At 38.6% G+C, this 18203-nt stretch overlaps 1 protein-coding gene across 6 annotated transcripts in view; it reads right to left on the reverse strand.

Annotated features, from left to right (window-relative positions):
* Nucleotides 1–7563: 7563 nt before the first annotated feature.
* Nucleotides 7564–18203, reverse strand: part of sox6 (SRY-box transcription factor 6) — a 137774-nt gene continuing 127134 nt past the window's right edge. For all 6 annotated transcript variants that reach the window (XM_041036163.1, XM_041036154.1, XM_041036172.1 and 3 more), the window contains 3 exons: nt 14922–15095; nt 13868–14084; nt 7564–13054 (listed from right to left, as the gene is read on the reverse strand). In XM_041036163.1, coding sequence (XP_040892097.1) covers nt 12748–13054; nt 13868–14084; nt 14922–15095 — 698 coding nt within the window. In that variant the 3' untranslated portion in view covers nt 7564–12747. The remainder of the gene's footprint in view (nt 13055–13867; nt 14085–14921; nt 15096–18203) is intronic.

The following is an 18203-nucleotide window of genomic DNA, read 5'->3' on the forward strand; positions in this document are numbered from 1 at the left end:
GAATTCCTCAGACACCATGCTTTAATCTTATGTTGGTTTTTCATCACCACCACCGTGTCTGCAGAGACAAGAAATGTCCCCAACAGAAGGGAGCAAATCCTAAAGAATCACAAGTAAAATCAGTGCGCAACAGGAGCAATTAACAGGTCTCTTCTAAGCTAGCTACAGAAAACAGAATATTTTCTTGTCCACTGTGTTATTTATGTCTCTCTGTCCTCCTAAGGTTCAAAATGTCCACAAACTTCTCTCAAGCAGTTGCAACAGGCCAGTGGGCATAGATAGGCATGAGAAAATGTAGCAAATAGTCAATAAAATATACACCTTTCAGACTGTACAGTTTACAGTGGTATGATCTTATTTATATGTTGTTCAGTTTAATAAAGAGATAGGCCAGTGAACTTAATTGGTGGCTTTATTAAACATTGTGTTAGATCCAAGAACAAACAAATACTAAACAAACATAAATATGCAGGTGCATGTAAAAAAACATACATAAACATACGCACAGTTTAATTATACAATAACCTAATGTACATTTTCGGTTGCAAAATACAAGTTAGTAATCCATTAACATTACAAGACTTGTCAGTAGCTGTTTCTTTAGGGATCCCCTGTTATCCCCTTGACCTCTTTACAGTCAGTACATGCCTAAGTTTTAACTGTGTGGGTACATTCAGTTTTATTTCTCCTGTAGACTGCTGGATTGTCTTGGTGAAGAAGTGACTCTTCATCTTGAGGCGTAGTGGCAGCACAGCCATGTCGGTGTGAAGGATAGGGATCTTGCATCAGCTTATGGCCTGGACATGAAGTCATTTGTAGAGTCAGCCACATGTTTCATAACAAACTTGAGTACTGTAGAAAATTCATCCATGAAATCATAATTGAAATTACATTGAGATGCAAGAAGCTGCATTTAGAGCTTGACTGACAATCAGCAACAGCAACAATGTGGAAATGCCAATAGGCATGTGCAAAGACTGGGTCCATCTGCTACCTGCCACTGTTGGACTCATTACTCAGTCAAGTAGTAATATATTAATCATTATTCATTACTCATTTTAGATCCCTGACATAGTTTGTCATATTATCTTTTTTTAAATCCCCATCATTACATTAACTCTTACCCTCAAATATAATGAAATGATGTTTACATCTGTGGCTTTTTGTGTGAATTTCTAAAGATGTAGGTGTAGAAAGATTGCAGCAAAAGAGGGAATCAACCGCTGGCTCTTTCAGTTCATGATCCATATGTTGAGCAAAGCCTTAAGTGAAAGCGTAAGACACTAAATCAGCCCCCCCACCCCCACAACCCATTATTCAAAACTAATACAGTTTCATTAAAGTAATCCAGATGAATGATTTAATGTTGCACTTTTGAATTGTAAAGCGGTATACATTATTATGATGACACATTTGTTTGTTTCTGTTAACCCCCCCACCCACCCGCCATCACATATTTACTGCTTGAGAGTCCCCTGGCACCCTTTCCTCAGAGCACACTCATGTTTACAACAAAGGGCCCCCCTCTGTCCATTTACATAAAAATCTTCCTGCACCAATAGGGAGGCAGGAACAAAGTGGCTGCATCCGTAAGGTAGCAGACTTTAATCCCCGACAGAAAAGGCAACATCCCCAAGTGCTTCTGCCTCTATGCCTTCATGTTAAATTCATGGTCCAGCAATGCGCACTGGCCAGTACACACTGATATACTGTATTTGCACTCGCTCTCGGCGGGTGTGCAGCTCTCCTGAACGTGGTAATGATTTAACAGGAGGGCTCATTTAAAAGCCACGCGTTCCAGAACCCCCTAGAGAGCACTGCTGTACACAGGTATTACATTTAATTCAAGCCAATATCAAGATTAAACAAGAAGCAAACACCTTCATGGACACGCGCAGACACAATAACTGAGCCCACGGAGAAACTCTGTGCATGTAGTGTGTTTTCCTGGCCTGTGGGATAGTCATGTATCATGTGTTTGCTCTGACCAGGTACAACCAGCCAAATAAATTTACTGCTGGTTAGTCTTTACACAAGGTCTACACTGAATGCTGAGCAGTTATCTGGACATTTGTTGTCAGTCTGTTTTAGTTTGTTTCAGTGTGGTCCGACTGTAAACAAGGTGTATTGCATGCTGTTCAAGTAGTTGCCACTAGCATTTTCTGAATTAGGCCTGACTTGTCTTTTTTGTAGAGATTAATCCCTACAAGAATTCACATTCTTTCTTTTAAAAATACACACACACAAGGTCCTGATTTGTGTGAACTTGTTTATGTTTTACCAAAATAATTTTGAACATCTTATATTTTAACTTTCACAAACTGTAACTTTTTCAATAGAATGAGGAAAGGTAATGCCGAACCTCTGCGCACATGGACAAGATGCTTCTGTAAAGCTTCTTGAGTTTGTAGCACTTGTGCAGGTTGACTTCAGTTTTCTGCAGTATGTGTTGCAAAAGATGTTCTTTTGACATCTCATTATCTTTGTTCATCTCAGTCTTAAAATGATCAAAACCAAGTTATTGTAACAAATGGAACATATTGAGAAAAATAATTTGAGATGCTTGCATTATAATTTTTCAGCCAGAATATAATAATGTAAGCAAACATCTAGATAGAGAAATATTCCTGTTAACATTATAAGTGCACTTGGAGGTTCCAAGTAGAAATCCATAGATCATATTACGAGACAGCTGCAACGATCCCACCATAAAAAGCTACGCAAATCATATTCATTGAATTACACAAATTACAGATGTAGCTCAAAACCTCTGAAAATGTGATGATGAATCCCTTTTTTTAACTTCTGGGTGATAATTCATCAGACTACACTGGCAAAGTATTGGGCTTGTGAAAAATGCATGAATTACTAATTAATGAGGCATTCTCGCAACATTTACATATTCATAAAGGTGTGTAATTCACATATGCATGAGCGAGCTGAGTGATAGCTTTGAGAGAATAACATATTCCAAGAAAGAAACCTTTATTTTTGTTAAATTCTTGAAAAAGCTGAGGGAGCAGAGATGCTTTTAAAAAACATTACGCATTTATTCTTCCCCACAGAAATGCAGTCAAATGCTTTGGGAGACAAATGCACTGAGGAGATGCAATGATGTGAAACAGTATGCAAAATTAGATTTTCTGAAATATTGTCCCATGTGGATTTTCAAAAGTTCATTTAGCAACCCAGTGTTCCTAACAACTGTGCTCAGAAAATCTGATTGATTTACATGGATAGAAATGCATTTTCAGTATCATCTCAGTTCAGTATGAAGATAATGCAGCACACTCCAGACAAAATAATACATAACATACATGTTTTTTTTTTAATAAAAAATAAAAATGAATCAGATACTGAAAAAATTTCAAAGGTCACATTGCATTTAAAATCTGAGTGTGAGACCTAGACATTCCTTTTGACTGTTGTGTTCTCCTTGATAACATACCGTCTTGTCCTCTCTCCTTAACCTCCTTTGATTTTAAATCTGTAATCAGAAATAAAATTAAAATAATCTTTGAATTAGTGGGATTAGTTATTGTTATGTTCTTTTTCCAGGATAGGTAAAATCAACCAATAGCTGTGCCATGATGTCAGCCTTTTGGAGACAAACCATTTCAGTGAAGCAGGTCCAAGATGCTTTGGCTGGAGTCAAAGTCTGTCCCTCTTATGAAAGCGCCTCTCCATTGTTTCAACCTCCTCACAAGGGCTTTGTGAAAGCTGTCCCAAATATGGGTCAAAAAAGCACAAATAACATTCAGATGGTTCCTAGGCTTCCCTCACAGCTATGCACCAAAGAATGACAAGTCCAACAAAACCATGTCGGGTTTTTCACCCTGTGCCATTGTCTTTCCACATTAACTCCAAGCTGGGCCTTTTCAGCCAGGCCAGAGTTGTGTCAGGCCTACTCGGACACAGCCCAGCTCTAGCAGCAGGCTTGGCCTATTCAAAATACCATGCAGAGTCTGATTCACTCCTTTATTCCATTACAAAAAAAATGGCTCTTGGATGCATTGTACAAAACATCTAATGAGAAAGAACACAAAGTAACAAGTAAGAATGGTGTCTGTGGGCAAGTATACTCATTGATTTCAAAGTAAAACCCTTTGTGCCTCAGGTTATTGTTTTAGCCATGAACAAGAAGTAAGAAAGTTGTATTTCCCATGGCCACACATTTGTAAGTCAAGGGTTTTATTTGAAAAGAGAAAATGTGAAAAGATGAAGGACAATGATACTTCAGATTCTGTGACCAGAAAACCAAAATTGAAAAAGGCCTTAAATGTGAGGAATAAAAATATTCACTGAATATTAAAGGAAAATTAACTATTCTAGACACAGAGCAAAAGAAAGGTGAAGTTTACTGAAGATGCAGTAAAGCTAACAACAAGATTGGCATTTGAGGATGCTTAAGTTTGAGTTTAACCTTGCAGGACTTTTGGAAGGCACTTCTGAGCATCAGGCGCAGGGTTTTGGCAGCTGCACAGGGAGCCTGGTGGGTCAGCCCTTCTCCGGGAGCTGCTACTCCACACTAATCTATTTTAAACCATCTGTGAAATTAGCAAGATTTCCTAAGTCCTTCACCTCTAAGGATTAAAACATTGCTAAGGGTCTGAGCTGTTCTTACATACTGTTCTTGTATACATGTTTGATGACTCTTGAGATCTGTCCAAACTTCTTTTCTTTCACCTGCGCTGGAAATACAGAAAAATAAGGTGAAAGTTACATGCATTTGAAGAATATGAAACATCTGGTTGAGAGTGTTTCTGTGAGCCTGGAAACAGATAATGGATAAAAATCTTAATTTAACATAATTTTAAATGAAGGCTGAAAATCAGAAAAAAAGGAGAACGTAGACAGGTGTTACATGTTCCAACATCCAGTAACATCTGGGAGACTAAGCCTCAGCTGTTTTAAAGAGCCATACCTAGGCACTGCATTGCCTCTGCCAAAGCCAGCACAATGAAGTCATGAGTCAACTCTAATGAGAAAATCAGATAAATAGCAGCTGTTCTTGGGGAAATGGTGTTGTCTGACAGATTCACTGGGTGCAACGGCTGTAGCATTGAGCAGGTCCAAATGGGTAAAATATTGTTCCAGGCGCCCCTCACCGCTCCCCTTCCCTCCGGTGTTTAGTCATCAGAGTTGTGAAATAGCAGTCCTGCCGCTACACGACAGCATTGCTGTATTAATTATTATCCGCTGTTCAAACATACACATCTTTGTACAAGAGTGACAGTTCATCCAAAGAGGCCACTTACAAACAGCAGTATTACTCTCCATAGCTCACCAGGCCCAGGTACATTCCCTCCGACCTCTTATTTGGTTCACACAGAAATCTGTTGGTGCAATGTAAAACAAAAACAAAATGTCTCACATTCACGATTAAAATATCACCAGCTCAGCAGTGTCGTGATGTTTCGCCCTCCACTCGCACAATAATGCAAAGACAAATACACAAAGCACAGAGCTTTTCTCTGTGCCATTAGTTGTCACGCAGGCTTGGAAAATTACTATGAGATTTATTGTACGGAGGTGTATGTCTAGTTTTCCATCTACTGCTGGAGAGCGCTTACACAGACATCTATTACAGACACTGCAGTTAAACTGTAGCTTTCATATGCTCTTGGGAAGGCACCAAACAGTACAATGATAAAAGACAAAGTGATTGATTAAAGCAACAAATGAAACTGTTTCCCCAAATGGTCAAAAAGACTTCAGTTCCAGAGAATCTTCCTTTTTTTTTTTTTGTTTTTCTGTAGATAAGTACACCTAACGGAGAGCTAGAACAACTGTAAATCAGTAAAGTGCGTGTGTGTTATAACACTGACTCAAAATTTATATGAAATGTTTTACTCCTCGCATCAAGGAAGACATTATTTAAAAAGGAAGCAGGGTGTAGAACTCATAATAATTATGATGATAATGAGCAATAGATGGCAGAGATCCAGAGAAGAGTGATGGACATAGTCTGGGCTTACAACTCTCAAGATGACCTCTGGCTCTGACACACACACACCTGTTTCAGTAAACACACACACACTCTCACACACTGAGAACCTGAATGTCTGCTTTCAGGAGGTCAAGGATCCTTAGGGTGTGTGCTTGTGCAGATCGTCCTTATAACCAAACCGTGGTGATCAGCTGGTGAGTGAATGCCCCTTTGAGGTTGAATCTGCCGAACACCATGTTGTTTCATATCTGAGAACAATATCCATGTGGTTTCCACATGATAGTTTCCAGAGTAAACTGGCTAAAAACCTTTGCTGTGCCAACTTAATGTGTTTTGCTTCTCATTTGCATTTGTGCAAATGTCCCCCCCACACCAAATCGTATTTTTTCCTTTGTCCCTGTTAGTAGTGTGAGGCAGTCTGGTGGGCAGGTTACTATCTGACAGGGTTTGCTGCTAGCTGGGAGACAACGCTTAAGGCCGTATTCACATGATGTTAGCATTGTGTTAAAATATGCAGCCCACTAGGTTACATCAGTGAGACCACTGCATTGGCTCAGCAGGATTCCAATGTCAAAGACTCGGGCAAAAAAAAAAAAAAAAAACATGTTCAACTTTTGGTGCAATTTACATGCTTTGTTAAGCATGTAAATGCATATTCCAGATAGGTTACTTTGTAATGTTAATATTAATATAATATTGTATAGTTTACTTTAACTACAATTGTCGAGATGATGATAAAATAATTTTCACTGTGATAAGTTTCCACAGCTGTAAAAACTGAAACTGGCCTGTATGGATCATATTTTATCTTTTCTCAAGTATCTCAAGCCGAATGCCCCTTGATTTTTTTTCATTTTTGTCTGACACCCAGTAAGTTCTGTAGAGCTGAGGCTGCTGCCTCTCATAGGTTGAAAGAGGAAGACAAAATTTAATGTCCATCAAAATATACCTGTAGTTCTTTTGGCGTCGACTGATGAAAGAAATGGCCAGTGAACTGAAAGAGAACACAGGTCCAAGAACATGCACTGGAACGTGGTTCATTTTATACATACATACATGTCCTCATACACGGATGTGCTTTTATGTCTCTTGGTATTTGGATATGATGGTATGATATAGAAAACACAAAATAATAATATTGTAATAGTACTATTTGTAGTATTACTATCTGTTACTAATAATAGTTTATTTACCCTGTAGCATGTTTTCTGAGCTTTATTTTCTGTGACCATGATGTGAGGTCAGTGGCGATATTTTGTTAGAATGAGCATCAACAACATTAAGGTTTAAGGTTTGAGTTTGGTTTAGAAGGTGAGGGTCATTCTGTCTTTAGGAGAAAACTAAAAGAGAAGGAAAGTAAATCAAAGCCTTATAACACTCTCATGGGAGTTTTAGGACTTTTACACTTTGTCTTCATTGTGCAGTACACGTATGTGATGGATAAACATGTCAAACTAGATTAAATATGTTAGTATAATTTAATTAATACTCTTCCAGCCCCTCTGGTATCTCACACTGCATACAAACACCTGGGTGGGTAGAAATAACATGATCAGTGCCTCCACAATAAAAAAAAGAATTACTCAGATCTTAAAACAAAATGTCTCTTTAATTTGTAAGTGTCAACAGCAGTACAAAAGATGGAGTGATGTGAGAAGCTTTCTGTAACACAATTTCTGTCTCTTTTACAGAAAAGGAGGAAATTCTTGAGGTAAATGAGCTTAAACAGGCAGTTATTCAGCCCACCGTTGCATTGTTACAATGGACTGAGACATACAGAAAATGGTGTTACATTATAATATGCCTGAATTTATCCTGTGGGGATAATTTAATCATATACAGTATCCACATTTCTGTGGTGCCTAGATGCACCCAAATGTGTCACTCATTGGTTTGTTTTTACTTGATATAGTGTATTAATACTACCAAAGCTGAGGAGACTGCTCTCCACACACACCACGGTAAAATTGTTCACCTTATGTTTACCTCACGTCAATACTGCACATGGAAACCAAAGACTTGCTGGTGTACACTTTGAAGCCAAGCAAAACAAAACAAACATAAAAAAAAAAAAAAAAATTAGTAACATTTTCTTTTTTTTTTTCTTTTTAGCAATAATAACCCTAGCAAATAATTGATCTTTTGTACTGTATAAAGAAGAATGTGAACACAAATGTGATGGCAACATTTTTTTTTAAGTTGAATTAAAAACTTTACATTGGACTGTACAAGATATTATGATAAACTATTTACATATTCAGACATAAACTTTTTTTAAAGCAGCAACAGACACTATGTATTTCATTTTCTCTAATAACACCCAAACAATACTTGCCATGGGCCTAGGTACCTGCCAGGAAGAAAAAAAAGAAACTAACAAAAAAACAAAACAAAACAAAAAAGATTTCTATGCAGAAAATTGTATCAGGCTGCCAGCAATTTCAAAACAATGGCTCCAGTGATAGAAGAGCCACACACAGTGTTGCTTGAGAGACAACTCTAAAAAGCAAAGTACCAAAGACAACTATAAATGTTGCCCTGAACAACAAATTTTACACTTCTGAACAGCAGCTAGCATGTCAGTCCAGCATGTCAGTGAATTGTGCTGATTAAATTAACACAGAGAACATTCCCACCATATACATCACAAAGTTCAGACAGGAAAAAAAAATCAAATTACAGTAAGTAATGTTGAAACAGCATACAAGCTTTTGTCTTCAGTTGTTCATTCAAACCATTTGCATGTCGAACAAGTGGATTAAGAGAAAACAATTTTGAGGGCTACATTTGCAGATGGCTGGATAGTCATGAACATTAAAAATCAGCAACATACAAAAAAAATAAAAGGACAAGGAGATTAGGAATTAGGAATTAACTAAGACTGCACTATGTTGGTGCCTTTTGCCACATTGAAACAAATAAATATTTGCACGCTCCCACCTTTCAAAAATAAAAAATAAAAAAAAAATCTAAAAACATCACTTGTGTTTGAAACAGTCATTCACAAAAATAACACCCTTGTTATGATAATGTAAATGCAAGCCAAATGCATGCAGATTTTTTTAGGATGATATCAGCTCCTCATAAGAAATTTGCCACATAATATGAGTGCTGTAATAAGCACAAAACACAAGTGAGGATATACAGCATACAACTTAGATTGTATCATGATTGGGAGAAAAATTATTGAATACTTCTTTTCCGTCAAGTGCTTGTTGTTAAAATGAGTACCTTACTTGAAACGACTCCTCCGTGTTAAGAAGTCTAACGAGTACAGCTTTTTATTTTCGATTGGTTCTTTGAATAGTCCAGGGAAGATTATCAAAACATAAGCAAGTGAGGTGCTTCTCTCTATCTCAGGTCCAATACTGCTCTCTTCCAATAAGCAGAAAAATTCAGCATCTACATGAGGTACAGTGACTTGTCAGGTTTTAAAAACATGAAACCATGTACAAAAATAAAACATAAAAAAAAAAGAAAATAAAATAGAACAGCCAAATACATAACTTATACTTCACTAATGAACAAAAATATATTTCCTATGTTATATTTACAATAAAATCTAAATGAGATGGTGAATTCACTGAAAACCATTTTTAGCTCCAATTCATCAAACATGTTTTTTTTTTTTCTTTTTCAATGATTGTCCATGTTGTTGTTTTACTGACAATTTTAGAGCCAGCAGTGGCTAATAATAAATACAATATGTTGATACTCTACAGTTTCAAATACAATATACAATGCACTGAAGTCTGAAGTCTGGTGTTTCACGGCTAACCGAGCCTGCTGTTGAATTTTCTGCTCACTTTCTTGTGCTGAGTGTCTCCCCTAGGCAGCCCTGAAGCTTAAAGAAAGTGTTCATTCATCATATGTGTCTTTGCATAAATAAACAAAATAAGAACACACACACAAAAAAAGACTCAAATCTGGCAACTGTGAGAGCAAACCCACTTGAGTCCAACTGGGGAATTTTGTTCATTCATGGTGTTTTTCCTCAAACAGCTTCACATTAATCAGAATTGATAAAAATACAATTTATATCCAGTGCTTATAACACTTATGAAACATCGTCTCCTCGTGAGTTCTTGTTGTCATTTTTTTCTTTTTTTTTTCTTTTTTCTTCTTTTTTTTTGTCTCTTTTTTGCTATATAAGCACAGTCAAGTTTCAGTTCCATGAAGAGTCCTTTTTAACTACCAGCCAACTAAAGCAATGTGGCATGGTCACGAAAATATTTACAATCACATACAAATCAATCTAACCACCAGCAAACAGGAGCAAACAGCTTAAAAATACCAAACAGGTTTACTTGGAGGGAAATCCACTTGGGTTTGTTTGTAGGAGAGCATCCTTAAAATGTTTTGTACCTCAAAATGAGAACAATGTAGAAAAGATGTGATGGAACAAAAAAAAAAAAAAAAAAAAAAAAAAAGGAGTTCTTAATGAGGTGGTTAAAAAACCTACAAGACAGAAAAGTAGAGACAATGCAAGCCAGCACTGAGTGGGTATTGACAATAAGAGTACAGAAGATAACAGTGTTAAAGAGATATAGAGAGCCATCTGTACCAATTAGAGCTGGGAGAAAAATGCAGTGACCAGCAGTGTGGATCTTGACCAGTTAAATTCTGTGACCAGCCATTCAGATCCTTCAAAAAGCTCTGCTCTCACTCTGAAATGGACAGGTTCAAGGGCAAGGGAGGGGAATAGCTGGACTCATGCATTAATAATGCTGTATTTCAGATGATACCCAGTCGTCAGTCATTTTAATAATCCCCCACAGCTTGATGTACTTGTTCCATCTGCTCGCCAGTGCCTGGTGATTGGACCAGGGTGGGAGCCCTGTTGAGGCCTTACTTCCCGCACTTTGATGGAGAGCACAATGAGGGACACACACCCCATTTTTATTGTTTCCCATCTCTCCCTGGTGTTTTCTCCTTCTCTGAGCCAGATGGCGCCCCCTGGGTGCTGAGGTTGCCACAGGCAGGGGTCAGAGCAGGGCATGGCAGGGAGGGGAGCCACTTAGACCTTCTGCCCTGTAAAGAGGATCTGAGTCGCAACATCAAGGCCTTGACCGCTAGAGGAGCTTTATCAAGCTGCAGTCTCCAGAAGGTCATGGCTTGTCAGCTTTTTTCGCTGAAATTAGGATAGAGACTTTGTCCTTGTTGTTTCTGAGTCATTGCATGTTGTCTTCTTTAAATGCAAGAGATAAGTGCATTCCAAAAGCTGATAAGATTATTAGAAATAACAAAATAAGGCTCAAAGGTGACAGAAAGAGAATTTATGTAAGTGCACTCGTGCAAAAATCTGTGTTTTGAAGTCACCTCTGTCATATGTATATGATGACGTAACTTAAGAAACACAGGATTTCAGCTGTTTCTCTCTGTTTAGGAGTATTCTCATAAACTGTCACGTCTTTTAAGACTGCTTCAGTAATGAACTCATTGCATCAACCCGATGACTGTGCTCTGCTTTAAGACTTCTTAGTGTCAGTTTAAGATTTACAATGTCTGAAAAGAATTAAGATTGAAAAAAAAAAAATGAAGTTCTAAGACCTAAGACTTGGCATCCAAATGGGGCTAAAGCGTTTAACAGAACATAGTGTAGCTGCACATTGTACAACATCAATTTGGGATTGTAATGCCCCCAAAGCTGCCTTTCACTGCTGTCCCAATCCCACAGATTGGGGGCGTTTGGCCCTTTAGCATTCTGGCCTGATTACAATCACTCTGATTAAGAACTTGGTGAGTCAGACTGGGTTGCAGAGCTGGAAATGAGTGAAAGATGCCACAGTGCTGTGTGTGGCCTGGGATGAGGAAATGAAAGGGCTGGCCGGTTTCATTGATGATCACTGCATTGGGCTCCCTGGAGAACAGCTAGCACCACAAGTTACCAACCAAAGATGTCACATACTGTAACCTCCTGCGGAGCCTGCTGCCTCCAAGTTCCTGAGTTTCATTTGTTTATTCTGTTAGGGTAAATTAAAGAAAGACTGGATAATGAAGCTGCATTAAGAGATCAAGAGATTGTCTAAGACTCACGAAGCCTCTCCCAAAAGACTTTACAGATTTTAGAAACAACTTGAAATGTTTGGCACTTTTGCACTAAATTTTGTGTAATAACAATCAACAACAAAAACATGAATAATAATACTACTAATACTAATAATAATAACAATAATAATAATAATAATACCGTGTAATTTCCCTCTGTAATAAATTGGAATCACCCCATATGAATTTTGAGATATTTTGTACTGATAATATTTTATCATATTTTATCTTGATCTAAAACATTCACAAGCTGTTGGCTGGCACACTATACCTGAGTGAGTATATTTTTCCCATCTTGAACAGTTATGTAATATATCAAAATCATCTAATTGAAGAGGAAAACAAGGTAATTTACTGTAAGAATTCAAATCTTATATCAAATGTTCAATTTCAAGTTCTGTCTTTTCTTCTAGGCAGTAACCTAATTATGTAAATGTCCATGATCACAATGAAAAAATAAACAATGAGATTAAAAAAAACAAACAAAAAAATCTAAATTACCACAACCAAACTGCTTCACACACTTGAAGAAACACTTAAGACCAAATAGCTTTTGTTTCTGATGAAGCCACATCTGCATGCTGGCTCCTAAACGTTATTATTATTATTTTTTTAAAAAACATTTTTAAACCTTTGTGGTGTAGTTTTTGTTTTCTTTTGCTCTTTCCCTCCCTCAGATCAGACAAGCCCTCTGGGCGTCCTCCTGTATGAGTGTTGTGTCTGTATTGGCCTCTTCGATTAAAGAGGTCTCAGTTGGCGCTGACTGGCTCTTGTGTGTCATTTTCACTGCTATAGTCTGATTTGGGCTCGTCCTCAAAATCCTCGTACATGTCCATCTCATCCTCGCCATTGACCGGCTCATTGTTGTTTGCCATGGTATTGGGCTCTAGCTTCATGTTGTAGGTGCTCTGAATGACAGGAATGGATGGCTCAGGACTTGCTGAGGCACTCGAGCAGTCCGATGTCATCTGAGGTGAGGGTGTGGTGGTCGCCATGGTGATGGCCCCAGGGTAGACCATACTGGCGCTGGTAGTGATGGGAATCTGTGGTGGCTGTCTGGATGTAGGAGAGAAGAGATGAAATTAAGATTAATTGATCCAAATTTGATCTTCAAAAGCGATAAAAGAATAGATGGACAGAACGCAGAGAGTGCCGCTGAAAGACAGAAAGCTGCTTAGTGGGGTGGTAGGGTAAAAAAAAAAAACTATAGGTTTTGTTTTTGTTTTGTTTTTTTGGTTGCAGCACTAAAACTGAGATGGTTGGATTAGGGGTTTCCCACAGCAGTCTGCTTGAAGCCAGCAGCTCTGTGAAAATGATTTGGGAAAAGAGAGGTTCTCCTGACAGCTCCCGTTTTGAGCTGTTCAGAAACACTACCCAGTTTATTGGTGACATAAAACCAATACGTGGTTAGTGCTGCTCTTGTCTGCTGTTGCGCTGGATGATTGATACTCCAGCCACTGAAGCTTATGACTGACGTGGGAACACCTGGAGAAGGGTTCTCCTGCTAACCACACACAGTAAATTAAAGTGTTAAGCTTAGACTGCTGCCCTCCAGGCTTCTGTAAGTCTATACTTAAAGCTTATATCCTGTTATAATGTCTGCACTTCGTGCTCCATTTGCACACTGCTATTGTCTGAAATTATAGAATCACAGCTATTGAAAAACAGTCAATTTTAATGGGCACGTCAGGCTCTTATCTTAAAACCAATACAGTAGAGGTTAACTCAACACAGGCTTTTGGAAACAGCGTTTATATTGAATGAGAACAGGCTCTGGAGAGGCAAAAATCTTCAGTCCAGTTGGTATGTTTTTAAGATTATTTGTGTGTCAGTGTGGTTAGATGGCGGGATTTGTGATTGTGTGCCTACCCCACAGTGAAGAACTGCCTCATCTCTTGTCGCCGAGAGCGCATCATCTGCTTGTACTCTCCAATGCGGAGTTTTTTTCCATCAATAATGCAGGTCCTCTTAGGCCGTGGCTTGTACTTGTAGTTTGGGTACTTCTCTAGGTGGAGCTTACTCAGACGGGCCTGCTCCTCATAGTATGGCTGCTTGTCCTGGTTAGACATGGACTTCCACCGAGAACCTGCACAACCCGGTAGATTCAGATTTCAGTGTTTGAATACAAGCAAGAAAAACAGTTTTAGTAATACATACTGTAGTATAAATGGAGGGGTCAGAGCCCTTCCAGTTCTGTCAAAGTTTTAAATTATAATGTTTTAAATTTCGCAATCCAAGTCACATCTTACTGCTTTAGGTCAGAGCTTAATTTAAAACTGAATTGTCCTCAATAAGGGCACAAGTTTTCTCGCAAAGTCATGTGCCAAGATTTACTGTCCATTCCATACCAACCTCTTGATAGCCCTGCCTATGCACATTATCTGAGACAAGAGACACGCTTTGATGTCAAATGGTAAGAAACAACAAGCTAGTGTAGTAAATACCACAGCTCTGTGAAGTGTCCTACCAGGTGCTGGATGACAGCACTTTTAACAGCTCTGATGTATGGACTCCAATGCTGAGGGGACAAGACCCATTTAGCCTCTGTCATTTTTCATGACAAACACTTATGGTAGTGATGGGCTATAAATCCATCTGTATGCTGAGGTGAACTGATTCACAGTGGCCTGCGAGTTAGCACACCTTCTCTCCTTTAGATACTGGCTGCTTTGTCAGATCAGCTGTTCATATTGGTGTGCAATAAACTCATATCTAAATGTACAAAACTGAAAATGCCTGGTAAGTCTGTTGGGTGACTGATTAAGGAAATCTCATAAAATATCTGCTGTCTTAAACTACTGTTGTACACAGAAAAGCGCTTTTCCATCTCTACAGTGTGTCATGAAAGAAGCTGTAAACACAGAATATTTATCACTTTTATCTACCTTTAAATATTTACTGGACTTGATTTAGAAGCTCTTACCCAAAATCTTGCTTATGTTGGAGTTGTGCATGTCGGGGAAGGCCTGGAGGATCTTACGCCGCTCATCCTTGGCCCACACCATGAACGCATTCATTGGCCTTTTAATGTGGGGTTCGTTGCTGTTCCTCCCTCGAGATTCCCTGAAGACTCGTGCCTCAGTAGATCCAGCGCCTCCTGTAGGCCAACAATAATAGGGTTGGGGTTTATCTGAAGAGCCATTGACTTCCTGTGACCCTGGAATAGCCAGAGCAGGAACAAGAAGAGAGAGCAAGGCAAGGCATTGATTAAATGACGAGCCATTTTTTAAACTCTCCTTCGTGTACTGTTACTTCTGCTATCATCATCATGAACATTGTTTCAGATGAGTGCAGTGCTGCAGACCCTTCTAGAGGGGGTAGGGGATATATTTTATCTGCAGTTAAACAGTGTCAATCTAAGAGGTTCTATCCAAAACCAAAAGAGGAAGACCTCGGACATCAATGGCAGTTAAATTTTATGCCTGTAAGTTTTCACAATTGTCACTACATATATTTTGATTTGACATTCATAGTGTCCATAGTGCAAAGGTCCCAACCTAAGTAACAAATACAGGACTTGGGGTAGTCTTTTAAAAAAAAAAAAATTATAAAAAACTCATGGAGGGAAGCTAGAACTCTGGGAAATCTTAATAAAGCATTCTTCCAAAGTACATTTTAAAACATATATGCACAAGTAAATTCAGACAAGTCCTCCTCACCCTCTCTCTCTCTCTCTCTCTCTCTCTCTCTCTCTCTCTCTCTCTCTTTCTCCCTTTATACATACACACAAACAAACAAGCCAGGCACACATTTGCAATGAGAGTGTGCTGTTTCTGCAGAGTGCTGTTTCTCAATCAGGGCATTCACAATCAGCATAAGAGAGTTTCTCTCAGTATTAAACTGTACATCAGACTGATAATGATTTCTGTTTGCATGCGCATTTGCTTCCTTTTATATGTAAGATGTGAAAGAATTAAATAAAAGCAGTATGAATATTTAAACAAACAAAAACATGTTGATAAACAAGGCTTGAAAAATAAGACAAAAAAAGCCTTCCATATGCTACGATACATCTTTAATGATCTCAAATCTGGAAAAGAAAGCTTGGGATGACTCATGCATATTTCATCATCCACATGTGAAGTCTTCTCATTAGACCATTCCACTAGCAGCCTTGGCACATGTTACCTGGGGTTTGATTTCTATTATTATTTCAGTTGATAAACAAAATCAAACTCTTAATGAGTAATGGAGGGCTGTGCAGAGGCATTAATTCCAAATCCACAGAAACCTCGCTCTGCTCTAATCACTGAAGTAGCTGAAGAGTTTCAGTGTCTTCAGTTTGGAAAAACATGCCTTCTTTTCAAACCCATTTAGCAGACAAGTGCTGAAAAGGTATTGCACAGTATGTAATCGCATAACAACCACCTATAATAGAGGTGGGGGTGTGGTAGAAGTTGGATTATGCGCACATAGTATGTTTGAGGTCCAGCTGCCCACTAGGAAACCTGTTTTTCCCAGTACAAAGGCACCCTGAATTGATTTTCACCAGCTCATGTTTAACAGTCAAACAGCAACATTTTTGATACACTGCGGCTTTCATTCATCTGGGAGGCTGCTGAACGAGCCACTGCCCGTATAGTTCAGCTCTTGCTGCAATACAGTTCTGGCCAATAGAAGTAACAATCACAATCAAGTCAGGTCACAATGAAATAAGTAAGGGCGTTTGCTGGTCTCGTCTCAAAATCATGGTTCTGTCTTCAGCAAATGTACAAATGTAAGAAAAAACAGTGAAAAAGTGCATATAAAATAAATATTAATATATTTACATTTATGGGGCAAAAATAAAAGAAAATGTCTTGATATTAATGAAATAGTGATTAAAATCAATATTTAACCTTTATTTATAACTTATTTTAAAAAGTCTTAAAAAGCCTCAGATCATCATTAATCGAAATTATGTCATTAATTCTCAAATATTAAGTGTAACTTTCACACAATGGAATGTATATATTATGATTTTAAGATCATCTTTATCAAAGTGCCTTTAGAGAAAGCCTAATCTTCTAAACCTCTGCCTTTTCTTATTCTCTCATTTTGATTATAAATGGAACGGCCTGCTCCCAAACTAATCCACCCATAGAAATATATGTACTTAGACAGATATAACATGCAGAGAAATACTAAATCAGATCGTTTTGTGTCACTTTTGTAAACACTCCCTGAAACTCTGTGAGTGCCATCTCATATCCTGTTTGCTTTTGCCTCCTAGACTGCTATGGGCCCTAAAGCCATCATGAATTCAGAAATAATACACTACCTTTGCTGCCACCGAACACCACAGTACGTTAATTTCATTTAGCATGCACTCACTGTACAGGATGAATTGATTTCACTTTGTTTGGTTTTGACAACCATGTTTATTGTGCAATGAAATGTGGTGTGGCGGAGGGCTGACAGTATCCATCAACGCGGGGCAATCTGCTGACTGTCGGGGCCAGATGAAGGTATTCATTAGCTCAGGAGCGCAGCGCTCACTCAGACACGACAGCCAGTGTCTGCACCCCGGGATCGCTTGCTGTAATTTACGATGTCTCCCGTGCCATTACTCTATCACTGACACTGATTCAGCAATTTATATACTGGTGTGCATGCATACGGGCAGAGGTGAGCTTCTTACGGGGAGGGGTGGGGGGACAAAACAACTGCCTGCCATCAGCTAGTGCCACATCCGTAGTTAGCCAGGAAACCAGCCACGTGACTCGGTTCATTGGAGGGAAGCCAGATGAGGCATGGCACATAGAAGAGTATCTGTCTGCTCTGTCTGATGCTACAGAGAGACACTGAAATGCACAACAGCAGTGTTACATCATTTATCTTCATCCGTTCTGACGCAGGTGCTTTGGTCCAACAGGTGTGAGAAACCAGCAGTAAGAAACATAGAGGTTGATCTTTGACCTGAAATAATATCAAAATCTTCACTGTAATCTTAATGATAACCGTACAAACTCTGCATAAGAGCATGCAAGACTTGATGGGTGGATAAATTTACCCCCACCCATTCAGCTCCTGTAATATATATGACTTAATCAGAGGCATCCTGTGCATTAGCAGCCAGTCTCAGAAAAATCCCTAGAAACTGCAACATGCAATTTGCAGCAACATTGTTTCTGTCTTTTCTCTGAAAATCGTGACACTGCTCTGACATTTTGCAAATGAGCATTAACTATTTTTTTCCAGGAGGGGCAGGACGTTTAGGAATCAG

The sequence above is a fragment of the Toxotes jaculatrix genome, chromosome 1 (assembly GCF_017976425.1).
Source record: "Toxotes jaculatrix isolate fToxJac2 chromosome 1, fToxJac2.pri, whole genome shotgun sequence".
In the NCBI taxonomy this organism is placed as follows: domain Eukaryota; kingdom Metazoa; phylum Chordata; class Actinopteri; family Toxotidae; genus Toxotes; species Toxotes jaculatrix.